The following is a 21,019-nucleotide window of genomic DNA, read 5'->3' as shown; positions in this document are numbered from 1 at the left end:
TATGAGTCAGAATTGACTCGACAGCAACAGGTTTAAATGTTTTCACGCAAACTAAATTCCTAATAAAACAAAATTCATTCTAACATGAAGTCACACACTATCCATGTTCAAAATCACTGCCTTTAGACCACCGTATAAAGATAGTACTATCTCCTTATAGTAACATGAAAACTCAGGACACTATAGACAGGTTCATCTGTAACTATGAAATACATCGCTGCATTCTTTTATCTTCTGACCAGAACCTTCAAGTCAGAAGCAAGAAACCTTCAAATGTTATTTCCTTACAGAAATATGCTCTTCAAAGGTGGCTACCAGGAAACCTCAGACGTACTCTACCCACCAACTCACTGAGTTTGTAGAGCTTCACAAATGGTCTTGTCAGGTAGCCTTGCAATATGGGTTCTAAATTTGTTTGCTTTTTAAATTTATTCTCCGGTTAACAGAAGTTCCAGGTATAAAAGATGCTATTTTCAGGCTCTTACAAAATAGAAATCAAACTCTTCTTTTAGAGAAAGAAATTTTGTAGCTGGAAACCCTTTCATACTAGGAAGCCAAAGAGGTGAAGTATTTACAACTGAAGCACCTCAGTAATGTCAGGAGATCTTGATGGCAGATTTTAGCTTTCTGACATTATTAATTTTTTACATAGTGATAAAGCCTCTAGAACTAAAACACATGAAACAAAATCAAATCAACTTGATTAGAAGTATCACCAGAAACTATGGGCTAGCAGGTGGTTTTAAAGGTGAACAGAGGTACACATTTTGTATCATGAACCTTTCCCCATACAACTATTTTTTAAGGAATAAATGTTTTATGATTCCCACTTCTAAATGAGTATTTGGTATAAATTCATAGTAACTTTATATAAAAGAGCATGTTCAACTAATCATTACTAAGATAAGAAACTACTTCTGTTTTCAAAATCTCTTCAAACACTATACATACTTATTTTGTCTATGAACAGCAGGTTTAAAAAAAAAGTCAACTTCGCCATCAGATGATGTCAAAAAATCCAAGAAAATTGTTCTTCTTATATTTCATAAATTTTCTTTAATGCTAAAACTATTTTTTACTTTTAAAAATAGTTTAAAAAGGAATTAGTAATAAAAACTACTACAAAAAAGGGTTACTGGGAATTCTCAGGCACACCAAGGAACTTAACGATCAATAAATGGACATCAGTTCATTATCCCAACGTGGCACCACCTATTTCTTTTCAACAAAATCAAATGTTTTCCTATTTAAACAAACAAAAGCTATTTTTAAATTACCTAGCCACAAAAAGATTCAGTCAACTATACCTCTAAACAAGCACAGAGGAGGCTACATTATGTAATGCCCTTCATTTTTCTCATAAGACGTTTTCAGGCAGGCTCAATTGTTTACTACAAGTTAATATAAATCCAACATTAAATACAATATAACAGGTTTCATACTCATATTTACAATAACCATGTAAAATAGCCACGTAACCAAATGACAGGGTCATCAAGGTAAAACTACCTCCCCAATCTAAAAGACTAAAAAAAAAAAGACTACATACCAGATATTAAGTAACCGGTCATGTACTGCTCCAGATAAGAAATAAAGACCTGTAATTCCATCAAAGGGTTGGCTCTCATTAGGAGGTCTGATAGTAGTGAACATAAGTGATGAAACTGGCGTCGCATGTCCTGTGAAGTGCTAGAGAAAGCAAAATCTCATTTAGTCTTGACAGGATGGATTCAAAGCAGTAAGAGTCCATACGTATCATAAACAAGACACATGTGATACATACCTGAAAGCAGGACTCCAGACTAAAGGTAACAGTTAAATTTAATTTTAACAACTGAGGTTACTTGGTATGTTCCCCTTACTTAAAAAAAAACTGAAAATACTAAAAATTGAGATGTTCCTCCTACCTCCTATGACTATACCCCACACAGTCCCTATTTCTTTCAATTCTGAGTTAAAGAGTCACTTAATTCTATATTTAAAGGGATACTTTGGGTGCTCAGACACAGCCAAGGAATTGTAGGTCTTCATTTACTCTCAGTGAGTCGAAACCACAATTTTAAGGCATCATCACAGCACCATAAGTTTAGCAACCCCTCAACTAAAATTTGTTTTCCTTCTCAAAAAATACAGTACTAAATCTGAGTGGCACAAATGGTTAAGCGCTCAACTACTAGCCGAAAGGTTGGCAGTTAGAACCCACCCAAGTAAACATGGTGCCTTGGAAGACAGGCCTGGTGACCTGCTTCTGAAAAGTCACAGCCTTGGAAATCCTGCGGAGCAGTTCTACCCTGCATACACGGGGTCAGGATGAGTTGGCACTGATGCAATGGCAACAACAATAAAGCTCTGCATTTAAATACTGTAAGTGGGCAAAATGCTAGATGCAAGTTACAGTAATCACATCAGAGTAAAAGGTTTTTAGTTCAAATTTTATTTATATGTTCTATTCATTTTTCCAACGAATGTGAATGTTTAACATCAATAAAACAGACTAATAAGCTAAGTTTTGTGTATTAATTCTACTAATTGATATACTTGTAAATAAAGAAATTACATCCTTAAACAATACCCCATGGCTCAGATTTCTGCCTTTCTCCATATTTACTCTATATGACTGAGATTTTACTATGCTTGCAACTAATTTGATTCACTCACTCTGTAGACTTCTTTGGTCTCCAAAACCCATAACTTGATTGTTCGACCAGCAGAAAGCAACATCTTTCCATCCGGGCTGATACACAGGGAACTGACGCTGCTATTGTCACCTTTCCATTTGCTGTATTGAGAAGAAAAACAAAAATTTCAATGAGGGAAACCGTTACTCAGAGCATACAAAACAAATAAACAAACTAAGCCTTAAAAATACCACCTAAGGTTCTATGCCAAACTGCATTCCCTAAAAGCTTGTGCCATATAACTAACCCTGGACAATACTAGAGTAAAGCCTCCCCAATGGGTTTCTCTTGACCCAGAGGGATCACCCTTGAGGATAAAGATTCTCAAGGCGTATCAGGAAATGGGTGGGTAAGAGTTACAGGAATGTAAAATGAGGACTTGGTGTATCCTGTGACCTGTAACACAGGTTGTGTTAACGCCCAGGAAACTGCCAGAGTGGCTGGACCTTTACAAGTCTATCCTACCCCCAACGTGTTCCCTGCATTCTCTTGAAGCTTAGCAACATATATAATTTCTCAAGATACAGTCGAGAAAGACTATTTCTAGCCCAAATCCACACAGATAAGTCCCCATCTGATAGGGCCAAGTTAATTAGGCATAGATGATCCCTTTTTAATACCTCAAATATGATTAGACGTTAAGTCTTTGCAGTTCGTTGCACGTTATTAATGCTGCTATGGGCAACAGGGAGCTCAACTATCCACTTATAAAATCAAGAAATAACAGTAGGAAACTTATTACTAAAAGGCAGCAATTCTAGAGTAGGAGAAAAGGTATTGTTCTGTCAGTCACGTTGGAATATGTCAAATTAGTCATTTGGAAAAACAAAGTATCTTACACTACACACACAAAAAATTAATTGATTTAAAAGAATTAAAGTATCAGAAGAATATATAGGGGGATGTTATTTATAATCTTAGGGTAAGGTTTTCTAAAGCAATAACAAACCAGAAATCATAAAGAAAAAAAGACCCGATTTAATTACATAAAACTTCTGTAATGAATCATGGAATTAAAGTACAAGTAAAAGGCTAGGAAAAATAGCAAAAATACATATTATAGACAAAACATTAATACTGAAAATACATAAATTCGTTAAGAAAGATAACTCAAAAGTAAAATTAGACAAGGATATAAGCATGCAATTCATTAGAAATACAAATTGTCAACTAATATGAAAATAATCAACCTCACTAGTAATCAAGAAAATTCACCAATAATGTATGAGAATGTATTTCCTTTACCTTCACCTGTTCCTAAATTTTTTGCCAATTTAGGTTAAAAAAAAAAAAAACTTCTTACATCATATCTCATCGAGTCACATAGCTTCAACTGTGACATTATTCCAAAAGAAAAAAATATATATACGTATGTGTGCATGTATATACGTATACAAAAGACAGGCATGGTCACCACCCAACCTTGAGAAGGCCAACAAACTTCCTGGATCTACTTCCCCACTCAGCTCTGAGAATGCCAGCAGAGAGGCAACCCCACCACCCTATCATCTCCCTACCACCCAGATGAAATGCCTTGCAACTCAAAGTGTAGCTCTCCTGCATCAACATCACCTGGGAGCCACAGAATCTCAAGCCCCAGCTAAGACTTAGTGAATCAGAGTTGCACAAGTGATGTACAAGCATATGCACATTAAAGCTAAAACAGCACTAGGTTAGACGATTCCTCTCTGAAAAATGTGACTGGCTCCAGAGAAAGGACCCACATACTGACATTTGAAGGCGTCCCAATGACGCAAATGAAGCCTAACACAGTTGACAAGCCACACCCACACACAGCCCTTCCAAAGAGCTTTTTAATGCTTTCTTCAAACAGCAACAGACAGCCAAGGATCTCTGCAAGTCATCTGAAGGATGCCTTCAACATGAAAGACAGAGATCAAAATCAAACCAAAAACACCTTCAAAAGGGAGATGATATAAGGAACAAGAGAAAAAAAACTTTAAATCCTATAATTAATATCGTCAGAGAATTAGAAGATATTACATACATCAAAGAAACATGATGCAATAAAAAGAAAAATTAGAGGATACAAATAGCTCCTAGAAATTGAAAATATGCAATTTCAAAAGTAAATATAATATGAAATATTACTATAAATAAAATATTTAAGGAGATTTTTTTAATAGAAGGCTTGGAAGATGAAATTTAAGGAAATCTTCCAGGTAACAGAACAAAAAAGAAAATAAAAGAATTAAGAAACTGAAAGGGTCAGTACAGGAGATACAGAGAACATCCAAATAGCATACGTAGTGCTGGAGAAAGGAGAAAACAACAGGGCTGAAGTGATCAAATTTAAGTGGTACAAGAAAAATGAAGAACAAATTTCCTGACGAATGGTCCCATCAAGTGCCAATGTAATTCATTAGTTAAAGAAGGCACAGGAAAGTTTAAAATGTTAAGTATAATTAACACTGTAAGCTAAAAATAACACAACGGAACAATGCCTTCAAAATCCTGGAACTATTTCAACCTAAAGTTCTATACCCTCAAACTATCAATAAATATCAAGTGAGAAGGTGAAATGAAGACATTAGCAGACAAGCAAAATCTGAAAACATTTACCACCCATACAGGATGCTACCAGATGATGCATTCAACCAAAAGGGTAGAGTAAACCAACAGAGAAAAATGGGACCCAGGAAATAGGGCTCCTGGATTTTCAGGATGATGGTGAAAGGAAATCCCAGGACAATCGCTGTTCAGCAGACCTGGAGTATAACCAGTAGAAAAAGGAAGCAGGCAGAAAAGCCCACCAATAAAATTTTTAAAAACTGGCTGAATAACTGACATGTTTGAAAATAACTGAGATTTACACAACTGTCGGAGCAAGAATGAATTAATGATAGTTATATACAAAACCGAGGAGCCTTGAAGGCGCAAACTTGTAAGCACTCAGCTGCTAATCAAAAAGTTGGCAGTTTGAACCACCCAGTGGCTCCGCAGGACAAAGACCTGGAGATTTGCTTCCCTAAAGATTAAAACCCATGGCCTTTCAGTCGATTCTGACTCATAGGAACCCTTTAGGACAGAACAGAACTGCCCCACAGGGTTTCCAGAGCTGTAATCTTTACGGAAGCAAGCTGTCACATCTTTCTCCTTCAGAGCAGCTGGTAGGTTTGAATTGCTGACCTTTTGGTTAGCAGCCAAGCGCTTAATCACTGCGCCACCAGGGCTCCTCCGTAAAGACTACAGCCTAGAAAATTCTATGAGGCACTTCTACTCTGTCACATGGGGTTGCTGAGTTGCAGATAACTCAATGGCACCTAACAACATATACAAAACTTGTAAAAATGGCGTGGTAGGGGAGGCGTCTGACCTCCTCTAACTTGACAAGGCGGGAGGAGAATCAAGATCAACAGCCCATGGTTGACTGCTATGAGGCAGAGGTCAGACATGCCTCCACTCTCCAACTTTTTTTTTTTTTAACCAATTCTGACATCATCTTGTCCCTCCCATGGCACTCTCTACTTCTCTGCTTGGTTTGATAATTCACTGCAATGGCCACAAAGAACTCACAGAGTACTAGGGAAGTAACAGGTTACAACCCAGGTTCAGAAACGCTCAGGATACAGTTCTTTATCAGCAGGACAGCCTCTTCTCAGCTGTGCCGCAGGTAGGCCTCTCTCTGGACCTCAGCAGCTCGGGCCTCTTGGGCAGGCCTGGTCGCTCCCTTGCTCAAGCTTTACAAAGCGTTTTAGCTCTTTTGGTAACTGTTTGGAAGCACCACGCTCCACCAGCAAGCCTCAGCATGAAGGCGCTCTTGCTCCATGGGTGGGTAAGCCTAGCTCCACCAAGTACTCAGAGGTACCCCACTCTGCCAGTAAGCCTCCTGCCCGAAGGCACTCAGCTTTCTCACTCCGTAGGCTGGGAAGCCCACTGCGCCACCTCCTGCCAGTCCCCTGGTTTTGTTGCCTCTGCTGCTATCTCTCTGCCACTGCTTCTCGCTGTCTCAAGCTGTCACCAAGGCTAAAGCTCTTGCTCCACGTCTCCTGGATCTGGGAGGTTCTCAGTACAGGGATCCCAAGTCTAAAGGACACATTCTACTTCTGGTTCTTCTTTCTTGATGGTCATGAGGTCCCCTCTCTGCTCTGGAATTGGCTCTCTTTTAAGCCTAATGGAACTGCAAAACTAATCAATCCCTTCATTAGGGTTCTATATATTTTATTTGTATGGTCTTACCCCCACAAGGGTGCCATGCACCTTATTTATATTAAGTTATCCAATCCCCTTGGGGGGCTATAAGCACTTCATTTGTATAGTCTCATCTAGTCATTTGGTGGGAGTTACAAAGACTATGGCTAGAAGAACCATAGTGCTAAGCAAACAAAAAATTGGGCAATGACAAACCCCAGGAAAAGCAAAAATTTGTACCAAAAAGAAAACATAAACCTAATACAGTCCAAGGCTCAGCTGTAACAATACCTCAGTCATAATGTAAACAATAAATACTGCTTGGCCAAAAGCTGTGATATTAAGAGGACAAGGAGTGGGGAAGGAGTGAGAACAGTAGATATCAATAGATAATACCTAAAATGGAAAACAAGATCAATTACCAGCAGCCTAAAAATGTTATCTAGAAGCATAGAGGTAAATACCTACAGAAAAGCTAGAGCAATCACCAGTGGTTACCACTAAGGACAAGGTATTGGAGACAGTAAGGTAGGATGGAAATTCCTGTTGAGCTATTTGACTTTTTATAGTTTACTCTGACTAACAAACAAAAAAAAAGGGTAGCCACAGAAAGAAGGATATTTAAGGCAGGACAACATGGGGGCAAGGGGGCAGAACCACAGAAGGGTGTGCATCTGAAGACCGGTAAAGACTGTTCTCTGGGAGGAGAAGCTAAGGACGAAACTGAAGTAGCATAGCTTAGAGAACCAGAGCTCGGGCTCTTATTTAACCTATTTCTCAACTGTGAAATACAGATCTTTCGCCTCATAGTGCTGATTAAGTAAATAACATGCCCAACAGTGCCTTGAACATCACCAGTCACTATGAAAAGGACCTGACTTTGTGAACTCTTATCCAGACAACTTTTTCAAAATACAGTTGCATAGGCCCCACCCCAGCCCTCCTGCAGAATCTGCAGGTGTTTCTGACAGGCCATCAATGTTCAAATTTCTGCTCCAAGTAAATGGGGATAAATGGAGATATTTTTATCCATGACACTTAATGCCAGGCTCTTAAGACACCCATATCCTCTACCAGCCATTACTTCCAAATACGCCCCTAGTTTAAATTCTCAGTTTCAAGTAAATCTTTCACTTCCGTCTCCCAGCCTATGCTCTTGCCATGTTCCCACCCTCCTTTCCCTACCCTTGAAAACATTCTCTGACCCTCTTCTATCCAAATCTTATCTATCCTAGAAAGCCCAACTGAAATGCTTTCTCTTCCACCAGGCCTTCTCAGCATGCTACTACTGGTAATCACATGTTGTCTTACGGCATGTCTTATACCATTATTTTACTCTTTTATATATTGAAATCTTGCATGTCCAATTTGATTACAAGTTCCTTGAGAACAGAATCTATAACCTTATTCAAGCTTACGTTACCCCCCCATACCACAGAACCATCAACGTTACTCACCACTTTACTCTGCATGTCTGTGCATTCCATTCCACAATATGCTTATCATCTGAACAACTATACAAATAGCCATTGTCTTGATGCCACTGTATACAATTGACTTTGTTGTCATGTCCACCGCTCTACAGATTTAGGGGGAAAAAAGATTAAAGCAAAAAATAAAATGTATCCTATGTAACATAAACCTGGAATCATTACCAAACTGTTAATTAAAATGGCCTTAAGCTACATCTATCCATTTTAGTTTTCCAACATCAAAAATGGGGGCTAGAACTTCAAAATGTTAACTTTCCCTTCCCTACTGAAAACATCTTAAGTCAAAGTATACTAGTCCTAAATGCCATTTGCTTTTGATGCAAATGCCAGCTCTAGGTGTGACAAAATATTTTATGTATAACGGCAAAAAGTTTATGACCTACGATGAACAAAGACAATAGAGTTAAAAAGTCAACGCTTAAGACGAAAATCATGTCTAGTCAAAAATACCCTTGGAAATCCCTTTTAAAAGGGCACCAAACCGCCTCTCAAGAAAGAAATCACTGTTTCTTCAAGTAGACATTAAATATTCCCTTATGTTATGAATCATGCCACATGAACAATAAACATACTCAGAATTGGAAGATGCTCACCCACTAAGAGACACACAGGAATGGAGACACGAACTGGAGAAGGGCAAATTCAAGTCTCCCATTTCACACTCAATCCAGGACAAACCCTCTAAGCAGAATGAGGTGCTGAATCACCTACACTGTAAGCAAGTATTATTTTTACTTTTTCTACCTCAATTCACATGGATTAAATACACACACAATGGACCACCACTACATACATATCTAAGCTAAGGATATTGGAGCCCTGGTGGCACAGTTTAAAACCTTGGCTGCTAACCAAAAGGTCAGCAGTTCGAATCCACTAGCCACTCCTTGGAAACCCTATGGGGCAGTCCTACCCTGTCCTATACAATCACTATGAGTCACAATCGACTTGATGGCAACAAGTTTAAGCTAAGGATAAAAGTAAAGTTGTAATTCAAAATCAGTGATGCTATTTCAAATAGACTGTTCTCACTTCAAAAGAAAAAAAAATTCAAAATGTTACATTCAATGAACGTACCATCCCCTCTCATCGGCTGTCTACTCAAAGAACACACACAACGTGCACTGAACAAAGGATAAAAAACAAATTTCATAAAAAGAACTTGGTAAGAAAATACATTAAAACACTCAAACTTGTGAGTCATCAAAGAAATATAAAGCAAAACATAGTAGCATTTTCAGTCTCTTCACCTAACAATTTGTTTAGCATTATAACACACATGCTGGTGAAGTCACAGGACAAACAGCACTATAATACACTGCTTGTTGATTGTTAGGTGCTGTCAAGTTGGTTCCGACTCAGTGATCCTATGTACGACAGAACAAAACACTGCTGGGAGCAGTGAAAATTAGTATACTCTTTTCTAAGGCAATTTGGCACCATGTTCACTCATTCATTAACATACTTATTCAACAAACTTACTAAATATCAACTCCATTCTAGGCACTGCTCTAGGTACTTTCAACGTATTATTTCTCAATCTTATTAAAGTCATGCCAGGAAGACTGTATAATATCCACTTAAGACACAAGAACTTAAATTACTTTACCCATGATCATGTAACTAATGCAACGTCAGTACAGTCTAGCTCCAAAGCCTACTCTCTTTCTGCTTCACCACACAAGCCCACCACGCCTCACCCTTACCCTCACAGCTCCTTTTGATAAATTCATCCCTGTTAAAGATGTATTTATAATCCGGTGAGGTGCTGAAACAATCTGAAAAGAAGTTCTAGGCTCTCTAAGTATCCTGCCTGCAGCACAGAACGTCGGGTGCCTGCTAACCAAAGAGGACTGACCAAATCAAAGGACAAGCTCTAAACTACAGTGGGTAAGACCTCATGTGAGGACCACACTCAACTTGGAGGAGAGGAGGGAGGAGTAATGCGAAATTCCTGTCTTGCTGTATATACTGCTGAATTTTGTTACAGCTGTATATATTACTGTTATAATCTTTAACATAAAACCAAAGAACATATTTTAAATGCATATTTAAAACCAGAAAAAAAATTTCATCTACCAAATTAGCTGGGGTTTGCTGTTGTCACTACTGTTCTAGGGAATATTCAATGGTGGCATAATACTATTAAAATACAGGTACCTTTCCAGAATCGACTTGATGACAACTACCACCACACCCTCCTTCCACTGCTGATATAAGTACAAATAAGGAAAACTCTTTGGGAAGTATTTTTATACGGTGTATAAAGAGCCTTAATGCTGAAACCCTTTGACTCAGTAATTACAAGTTAGTAGTCAGGGAACTCAGGTAAGAAAAGAAAAACATTCATTGTCTTCTAACAACAAAAAAATTTAGAAGCCACCTAAACGGTCAAAAACTAACCAATGGACTATCCAATTCAGTGGAATTTTAGGCAGTCATTAAAAAATGCTTATAACTAGTTTTTGACAAATATGAAAACTGCTTATGAAAATATACTGCATGTTTTTAATGAAAAAAATCAGGGTACAAAATCCACAGACAGAACCCAATCATATTTTTTAAACACGCACATAAAACAAAGAAATACGCAAACTATTAACTACCGGTGTCTTGGTGATAGATTTAGGTATAAGTTTTTTCCCTTTTCAACTTTATGTGGTACCAAATTTTCTATGAGAAAAATTATTTGTTTTATTCGTACATAGTCTACACACAACTCCAGTGAACAACAAAAACATATTGTCATAGATATTGCCTGAAACAAAGTATGCCATGTAAGTGGCTGGCGCAGTGCCAAATCCACCCTTCTTTACACTGCTCTGTGATGTTGGTGCTGAAACTCTGCAATCCACGTTTCTGCTTTGCCAGCTGGATCCCTACCCTAGTAAGCTCTGCCAATAAGGGATGCAAGAGGGAGACTATGAACGCTCAAGGAGAACATAGGATTTGGTCCTTACTGCCTCATTTGCATCACCCCAACAATGTTTTTCACCCCAGCAGCAACAATTGCCTCCAATAGCCGCTAAACCCAATGTGCAATTTTTTCAACACTTGGAAAAACTGATATCCCTTCAGAGATATCAGTTCCAGGCAGCTGCAGGCTCCTCCACAGAGGTCTGGACCCCAAATCCACGGGGTCACGTCTCAAGAACAGCAGCACCAACAGCGCACCACTTCTTCCTAAGAGATCTGAGTTTCAGCCCTACAGTGCTCCTCCGCTTAAGTTTTAATAATTCCAACCTCTTCCTTTGTTCCCCTAGCCCTAAACGTGAGGAGCTGATTCCTGCAGTTGCCTTAGAGATTTTTTACCCTTTTTTACTTGAAGCCTCATTAGCAATTCTTCACGTTAAATTCTCTCTTCAAATAATTAAGGTGGTTTCTGCTACCAACCAGGCTCTAACTGATACTGGCACTCTCAGGCTATAAAACCAGCCTCAATGTGGGAAGTTTAAACACAAGAAAGAACAAGGAAAAGAAGGCATACAGCCACAAACTGCTTTCAATCCATTCTTCTTCCCAGAATCTACTTTTTTGTTTGGCTTTAGGAATCTGGGGTACAGTTTAACAGGAGTAATAGAAGAGGCGGGAAAGATTTAAAAGGGTGATGAGTAATTATCAGAAGATAAAATCCAGTTCTCTTCTTTCCCAGACTAAAAACCACTTAAATTTCCATAAGATCTTCAACTTAAAGAGTACTTTCAATGTTATTTCAGTTAGTCCTCACTGCAAGCTAGTGAGGTAGATATTATCCAAACTTTACTGATGACTGCCAGCATCCAACGAGGCTGCCCGAGGAGTGGTAGAGCTGTGCTGTCCAACACGGTATTCACTAGCTGCATGTGGCTATTTAATCAAATCAGAATTAAATTGCATTAAAATTCAGTTCCTCAGTCATACCAGCCACATCTGAAGTACTCAACAGCCACATGTGGCTAGAGGTTACTGCAATGGACAACACAGATTCAGAACATTTCCATCACCACCAAGAGTTCTATTGGACAGCACTGCGATGGAAAGTACGGCCAGAACCCAAAACTCGGGAACCAAACTTCTAGTTCAACATCTTGCTCTAGAAGTTAACAACTGTGTCACCTTAGGATAGTATGGTACTTAATCCCTCAATTACCCTCCCATAAATTGGGGATAATAACAGGATCCCCCTATTAGTACTGTTGTGAAGATTAACTAAAGTACCTACAACAGTGTCTGACCTATGAGGGCTATGTTATTAGTACTGTTGTGAAGATTAACTAAAGTACCTACAACAGTGTCTGACCTATGAGGGCTATGTTACCTAGTGTAGCTATTACCAAATATTACTATTCAGTACTTTACACGCAGAAGGGGCAGAAAGATGCCTCTCTAGCACAGATCCTACAGCACACTCTGAAGTGCTTTGTTTTTAATATAACTCTAATTATGAGTTTCCCTTTCTTATTTTTATGTATAAAATATATATATACACATATATACTTACTATTAATTTACTGTGTAACTCTCCTTTTACTGTGCTATATAATAAAATGCTACCAACTGCAGTACCAAGAGCCAACAAGTCAACCTGGTCACTTGTTCCTATAGCTTCTGATTTCCTTTTTTTCCTCTGGGGACTTTCCTAGGAAAAAAGAACAAAGTTTTTCATTTAGTATTTCAAACACTAAAACATCATTAAGGCACAAGTGTGAATGTTCATTAGCCCATAAAAGAAATGAGACTGATACTTAGAAACACTTTTTAAAGGGGTGGTCCGGGGGGGGGGGGAACATCTTCCCAGGTGACTTCTTTCTCACGACGTACAGGAAAAAAAAAAAAAGAATAGTACTCCCACGGGAAAAGCAGGAGCTCACCATTCTGCATCCTGTCTCCTGCCCCTCTGGAAGAAGGCAAACAGGAGAGCCTGGTATGATAGGTTCAGCACCTCACTGCTGCCTCCACTTCTCAGAAGCCACCCACCCCGACAGGTCCAAGTGCAACCTCCAGCACCCAGACAGAGGGATCACACTGCCATGCCCGAGCAGACAGCTCTTCCCTTTGGGTCCCCTAAATCTCTTCCTTCTTTCTAGCTTAAAAACCCAGAGAAGTGGGTTCGAATGTCTTAGCATTTATAAACACGCGTTTACTTCCATTTGAGTCAACAAACAGCTGCACCTAGCAGAGAGGCTCAGGGCAAGCATGGGAGAAGTTGCTCTAGTGACTGATCGAGGGCTGGGTTGGGAGCTCCATGCTGCCTTGGCGCTTCTATGGCATAAGAGATACAAGTTTCAAAAGACAGTGACAAGTGCCACAAGGCTTTTTTGACTGATTTTAAAAGTGATAGTAACAAATGGTAACTTTCAAAAAGAAAATCAATGATCACAACTTAAGAGCACTACATTCAGTTTACAGACACTGAAAAATTATTTACAATTTCAGAACGTCTCTTCCACATGTTTGAGTTTTTTTTTAATTAAAGCACCCCAGACTACACATTTTAGCATAAAGAAGTTCTAAAACATCCATTCGTAAATGTAAAACAGACCAATACCTCAGAAAAGAGAACATTTTCTTAATACTGCAGGATCATTGCTCCACAGCACAAAAAAGCAGCCCAGGACACATAAAAATCTGCCCAGCCCAGGAATCACCAATGAAAACCTGCAACGTTATCAATGTACAAAGATAGCAGAGCATATTTATAAGTCATTTCTCTTTTTTTCCCTTTTAGTTATTTTATGGGAATGTTACATTTGAAGACTTTGATTTATTAGACATAGACCAACAAAAAGTAAAAACATTTAACAAAAAAAAGTCAGGTACCTTTTACATACAGGAAAAATAATCCTGAAAATGTATCTAATTAATAGATCCAGAGAAGTTACAATTAAAAGCCAAAGTATAAAGAAGTCTGCAGGTCTCATCAGTAACAATTAATTTGCTTGAAACACTGAAGCTTTAGCACAGCGAGTGCCCTAGTCCCACTGTCAGTTCACATGAATTTCTAAAAGCCACCTCTGAATGGCCCCCGTGGGTAATGGCTGCTGCACAAACTTCTATCTCAGCCAAGGAGAAGGGAAGTATTCACAAAGTATGTTAACCTCATCAGAAAAGTCTTCTCTGAAAGAATCTAGAAAATATTTCTACTCTTTGTTTTTTAAAATCAAACAAAAATTATCTCAACTGAGGTTTCTCAATGTGTGAATAACAGTGGGCCCAAATATGTCTATGGTTTACTACAGATTTGAATTTGCACTAAAAAGGACAAAAATTCTTTTCAAATCAAGCATCACGGTAGTCAAAGCCACAAAGTCCCCGTCAGCAACTTCTTGACATTTTCTGGTAAACACAAGCAAGGGAAGGAAGGAGTATCCACAGGATCTATGCCCAACTTTCAGGCTTACTGGTCTAACTCTAAATAATAATTCAATTAATTAATTAACTGAACTTCAAACTACTGACTCACATGTTTTCTCAGGGTGGAACGATCTCTTTTTTAAACTTCCCATTCAGCAAGGTGAGCATGTCTAAACACATAACACATTGTCAGATCAAAAGTTTATATAACCAATGTGCTTTGGTGAAATCTAATATTTTAAATATTATCCCTTACTCAATATTTCTGAAAAGAAAAGTTTAATGCTACTGATGATTAGAATATAGATTTTAACAGACTTCCGTCGACGTCTGCTATCTGAACCTGTTAACCTCCTATGATGAAAAAACTTCAGTGACTCCCCAGAGAAGAGTAAATCAGTATCAACTCCTCTAAGCATCCGCAATACCTCCAACCCACCTTCTTTTCCAGCTGTATCTCCCGTTTCATCCTTACAGTACACTCCCCCAAACACACACACTTTCCACCTCGCTTTTCCCTCCACCTGGAGGGTCCTTTTCCTACTCACCTCAATTTTTACTGGTTAAAAACCCTATCCATGCTTAGAGATCCACCTCGATACTATCTCCTCCAAAAAAAAACCCTCTTCTTTCTCACATGGCACAAGTCATACTCTGCATTACAGACACGGTGAGTCTGAATTGTCTTTATCAGACTCGTTTTTGTTTCTGCCAATGTGTCTAGCACAATAACATGTGCACATTAATTATACAACTAAATATACTAATTAATGAAAAAGGTAGGCTAAAAACTTAGTTTACATGTTATGATTGGAAAGTCTCAGCTCCTGAAGGCACCAAGGCTGAAGGCTAAAAGGGTGTGTGATTTGTTAAGACTACGGAGTCTTTTCCGCGGTGAAGGACTGAATGGGTTAAGCGATAATTACCAAAATACCTGCCTGAGGAAGCTTATCAGCATTTGATCCAGAACGCAATCAATCAGAAGGCTGAGTAGTCGGAATGGCACATCTGCATGATTTATCAAAGCAGCTAGGACAGAGGAGGTGAAGACACACAAGACAAAAAGCACATCCAGCTGATAAGAGGTGTGTACTTGATCAGTAACTGTCCAGAACGAAGACTTCTAGACTGAGACCCCACAGTAAGAAGAGTTTACACAGACAGCCAATACACACACTCACAAAAACATATGTATGTAACTGAAACAAACTTCACAGAAAAATACTTACCCTTACCATGTGCTAATATGCGGATAATATTTTCTACTCTATTTCATTTTTTCTAACGCTATCACAACCTACTACAGTGTTATCAATTTCACAAGCCACTAATGTATCCAAACCTCCTTGTAAAAAGTACTGACCTCTAGGGTCGCTAGTAGTCGGAATCGACTGGACAGCAATGGGTTTTACACACTGAAAAATAAGGCAGTTTTAAGTTTCATTCTGCAAATTCAAAAAACAAAAAACCAGTTGCCCTCGAGGTGATGCCAACTCACAGCGACTCCATGTGGGCCTCTCTTACTGCCACTTAGTCTGGCATTTAAGTTTCATGGTTAACAGTAAACAAAACCTGTGCCTTTTACATATTATTACATACAAAATTTATACCAGAACAATTATATTCTAATACACAGAAGCTTCTATATCTGCCAATGGGATCTAATCTACAAACTTTACCTTCTTCTGAAGCTTCAATACTGGAGAGACCTCAGGACAGTGCACTGTACAGAAACACATCTCTAACAGATTGAAGTGGGAATACTCAGTTCAGACTTTTCCTAAAAACGCCCATAATGCTAACACACTTGTCCAGTCCAACGTGTGAAAAGCCATGTGCTTCAACAAGTACTGAGCTGTGTGGGGTCATCTCAACTGCAGTGACAGAAAAGCAGCACATATTCACTGAGGCAGCCGAGTAGACAGGGTGTTTCTCCACTGGGGTGTGGGTGGGTGTGTGCATGTGTGGGTGGGTGGGTGTGTGTGGGGGTGTGTGTGTGTGTGTAGGGAGGGACTTAGGGGCAGTGATATAGCAGGGTTAATTCCTGGGTGGTTGAGTCACCTGCTGCGTGGCTTTGGCATGTCATTTAACATTTCAGCCTCAGTTTACATACATAAACCTGAGGAGCTCTAAAAACAGCATCCATCTACAGTCCATCAACCTGTATCCTTGCACTTTCCTAGATTATTTTCTTGTCTCCACCAGAATTCCTCCTCCCCCCAGCTCCATCAACGAATGGAATGCTCACCTGGCTATGCGAAAACCCTCTAAAACTCCTGTGGCATAAATGCAAAGTATTATAATCATTCTGTGACTAAGAACAAAAAACAACAATCTAATTTTCAAAACATTTATAAAACACTGCCTTAACCCATTACCCAAGAAACCCAACACAAATTCATTTTTCTCCACTGATAAGAATGCCTTCAACACATTCTATATACTTGGATGGCAAATTGTCAATTACCGACCAGCATACAGGATTCACTTACAAACTGAATTACATTTAGGAATGTGGCATTAAATGATAAAATGAGCCTGGTAGAACATTCACTGATTCATTCAGTAACAACAACTAACATTTATTGGGCACTTACTACATTACTACATGCCAGGCCATAATCCACCATTCATAGACACTGCCTCGTTTAATCCTCCAAGGGCCCCAAAAGGAGGTGGTATCATCTGCATTTCAGGAACCCTGGTGGTGTAGTGGTTAAGTGCTATGGCTGCTAACCAAAGGGTCAACAGTTTGAATCCACCAGGCGCTCCTTGGAAACTCTATGGGGCAGTTCTACTCTGTCCTACAGGGTCGCTATGAGTCAGATCAACTCAACAGCAACGGATTTGGTTTGGTTTAACGAGATGCAGGGACTACAGGTTTCAGAATAACATCCTTTGAGACTCAATGATGTCAAAACAAAAGGAAGGATTTAAATGAGATGAGGGTATCTGAAACCTTAAGTGGCAAGGAACATAGCCAGGAACCTGGAAGCAGAGCTTGAAGCAGTTGCTACAAGAGACTCTTCATTTTCTATCTTTAAAAATCATGTGACTTTCATTATATTCCGTAACACTTAAGCAAGTTTGTTCTAATACAGAAAAAACACTTCTCTCCCTAATTTTCAAGTAAAACTGATGCTCCAGGAGGATACATTCCCAGATGATGAGGACTTGGTGTCTCTATTTTCCTTCCAGCTCTCAGTACTGTGACTCAAGATGTAAGGTAAAAGGGTTAGGGCACTGGACAAGGAGTCAGAGTACTATGACACTACTGGCCACGGCTACTTTACTAGTTATTAAGGCTTTGTTCAAGACATTTAATCTTTCTTAGTTCTGATTTTCAATCTTTAAAAAAGCAATCATTTCAGGACATTTCATAGGGTTGTGTGGATAAAATGAGAAAGTAAAGGTATATGGATACTGAAATCTACAAAAACTTTTTTTTTAATGTGGCCCAACTCATTTTTCAAATGATGCCCCAAATTAACGTGACTAGCTCAATATGACAAAACCAAGTTTGAAACAGGAATCCTAGTTATGATACAAATCCAGTTATTTTTCTACTTATCAATCCAAAAGAATGATTTTCAACAGAAAATTTAGGATTAGGCAAAAGTTCCACTGCTGGGGTATACAATGTAATTTAAGTCATCAGAAAAGCGAAGCAGGCGACATTTTGCCAACCTAATTTCATTGCAGATAACCAAAACCTGAGCTCTGAAGACCTGAACTCTAGTTCTGGTTTCATTTTTGGCTTTAGGCAAGTTGCTTAGTTCTCCAGAGCCTTGGTTTCCTCTGCTCAAACAAGGTAACAAAGCTTCTTCCCCATCACTTTGTAGAGTTCACCATACAAATACAGGATGTTAGTAACAACAACAATAATGGACACTTACACCGCTTATGCATCAAGAGCTATCCTAAGTGGCTTATGTATTATATTGATATGTTAACCTTACAACCACTCTATGAAGTGGGTACTATTATCCTCTTCCTACAAATGGGGAAATACCGGCACACTTAACTACCATCAAGCAGAGCCTGGACTCAAAGCATAAGCAGTCTAGGCTGGGTCCACGCACCTAACCACTACCCAGTGTTTCCCTCTCAGCATTGTTGTTACTTCCACTTTACAGGCCTGTTAAGATACAAACACAGCAAACAACTTTGGGAAGAAAAAAAAAAAGCATAGCGCTCTAATTTTAATAATGACAACTATGATTTTTTTTTAAAAAGTCTCATTTTGTGTGCTTGATTCAAGAGCCCTGATAAGTTTCTTCCATTACTCAACAGAAGTCACTTCATCTAGAATTTTAAAAATCTAGCTTAAAATCTTAAAAAAAAAATCTAAATATTCAATAAAGTATAGCAAGTTTGATGTATTCCTAGTCCCAACCCAAAAAATTTAGCAGAACTTTCCCTAGAGTAGTCGATGGAGTAAGATCTATCCTAAATACTCATTTTTCAAGTTTTCAACATGGTTACTGATAAACGCTACACACCTCACAATACCTGATGCCTCCAAATTACTTTGGAGTGGTTCAGTCGGCTCCTCTAAAGCTGCAGTTACCACGTGCGTGAGTTAGGGCAGATGTAGTCCAGTGACTCAACACTGAATGGCATCTTACCTGAGATGGTCCCTATCAGTGTGAAAACCTTCCCTAACTCAGCAGCTACCCATCTACAGGAAACTTAACCTGGACTCACATTCAGTAAGTCAAACAAATACTTCATTTTACCTACATATCCTACATGCAAGAAGGTTCAAAGCTTGAGAATAGAAAGGAGCCTGGGACAGTCAAGAGTTTCAAGAGTTAGAGTCCCACGATCTGAACATGAAAGAGAACACGTGGTGAGCCGGCACTCGGTGCGGGGCGGGGGGAGGGGGTGTTCGGAAACAAGGAAACAGACTTGTTCATCCCAAGTGCCCAGGCAAAGCCGATGAGCTGGGTCGCAGTCGGAAAAGAGTACAATAGCCCCAAGACGAGGCTCTGTCAACCGCCAGGGCTCTGATGGGTGCATGCTGGTAAGCGAAGCCGGCAAGAGGAAGCGGCGCTGGGGGGCCAGGGCCCGTGGCGAACATGGCGACATGTCCGGGCAACAGTGGGGCGCAAACCGCACGGAGTCCGTCGGATGAACTCCGGTCCAAGGCCCGCTGGATCGGGCCTCGCCCTGTCCCGCGGCACTCCCGACAGGCCGCACATGGGGCTGAGCGCACGGGCCCAGTCTGCTTCGCCGCCGCCGCGCTCCGTGCCTCCTCGCCCCCGGGCCGCGGAGGCCACGCGCCATATCGGGCCACGCGCCGCCGAGCGGGGGGGCACTAAGGCCGAGCCCAGGCGGGCGCCCGCCCCTCGCTGTCGTGCGCGCTTTACCTTGGCCTGCAGCCGCGCTGGCGCCCAGGCCAGGCAGGTGCAGGTACCGCTGAGGTGCGCGGAAGGCACGTACTCCTGGTGCAGCCGATTGTTGCCTGTCTCCCATACTCGCAGGTGACCGTCTGTAGAGGCCAAAGCAAAGTAGGCCTGGCTTTGCGGGGAGAAGGCACAAGGGACCCCCGCCGGAGACAGTGGGTCGCCGCTACCTCCGCCGCCCGCCGCCATTGCTGCTCTGGCTCCGCGTCAGCCACGTGTTCGTCCGGGCGCAGGCGCACTGGCGCGGGGCGGGGCCTGAAGGAAGGAAACGGGACGGAGGGAGCGCAGGGAGCCGAAGGAGTGGCTCTTCGCAACGCAGGCCAGCGTTGGGCGGGCCCACGTTGTGAACGGTGGCCCTATGGGGCCGTTTGCTAAGTTGTGCTGGAAGGGAGGGAACTTGTGGAGGAACGTGACTGTAGAATGTAGAGCCTGGTCCTTAAAAACAAAAAATGCAAGAGGGAAAAAAACTCTTTTTTTAAATCATGGTTGAAAGAAATGTTTAAAAGAAATATTTCCTTAAAAGTTCCATGATTGTAACAGCTGTTTCCATTTTTTCCTTATTTTCTTCCAATTCTTGTACAGCTGTGATAACAGTTTATTCAATCATGACACCACTGCTGTCCAGTGGATTGTGACTCATAGCGACCTATAGGATAGAGTACAACTGCCCCCGTAGGATTTTCAAGGCTGTAAAACTTTATGGAAGGAGCCCTGGTGGCCACATTTTTCTCCCAAGGAGCATCTGGTGGATCTGAACCACCCCACCTTTAGGTTTGCAGTCTAGCGCTTTAACCACTGTACCACCAGAGCTCCTACAATCATAATAGTGTAAAAATAATAGGAGGAATGGATAGTCCCTCTAATTTGGTCAACATTTTTCCATGTTACTGCTTCAAGTAAACAGTTTAAATATCCCCATAATATTTCACTAAATCGATGCCTTAATTGAAAAAAA

The 21,019-nt window shown here is 40.2% G+C and overlaps 1 protein-coding gene and 1 non-coding gene across 2 annotated transcripts in view; both read right to left on the bottom strand.

The window, feature by feature from the left end:
• WDR43 (WD repeat domain 43) overlaps positions 1-20,285 on the bottom strand; it is a 58,324-nt gene extending 38,039 nt beyond the window's left edge. Inside the window, exons 1-5 of the mRNA XM_064295176.1 lie at positions 20,029-20,285; positions 12,804-12,941; positions 8,288-8,409; positions 2,659-2,779; positions 1,550-1,689 (exon numbers count right to left, since the gene is read on the bottom strand). Of these exons, the coding sequence (XP_064151246.1) occupies positions 1,550-1,689; positions 2,659-2,779; positions 8,288-8,409; positions 12,804-12,941; positions 20,029-20,253 (746 nt within the window). The 5' untranslated portion in view covers positions 20,254-20,285. The remainder of the gene's footprint in view (positions 1-1,549; positions 1,690-2,658; positions 2,780-8,287; positions 8,410-12,803; positions 12,942-20,028) is intronic.
• Positions 1,996-2,079, bottom strand: LOC111751199 (small nucleolar RNA SNORD53/SNORD92). The gene has a single exon (XR_002786297.1). It is a non-coding gene; the product is annotated as a small nucleolar RNA SNORD53/SNORD92 (small nucleolar RNA).
• Positions 20,286-21,019: the final 734 nt, after the last annotated feature.

This window comes from Loxodonta africana, chromosome 12 (assembly GCF_030014295.1).
Source record: "Loxodonta africana isolate mLoxAfr1 chromosome 12, mLoxAfr1.hap2, whole genome shotgun sequence".
In the NCBI taxonomy this organism is placed as follows: domain Eukaryota; kingdom Metazoa; phylum Chordata; class Mammalia; order Proboscidea; family Elephantidae; genus Loxodonta; species Loxodonta africana.
The sequence above is the reverse complement of the archived record's forward strand: the minus strand, read 5'-3'. Positions and strand labels throughout refer to the sequence as shown.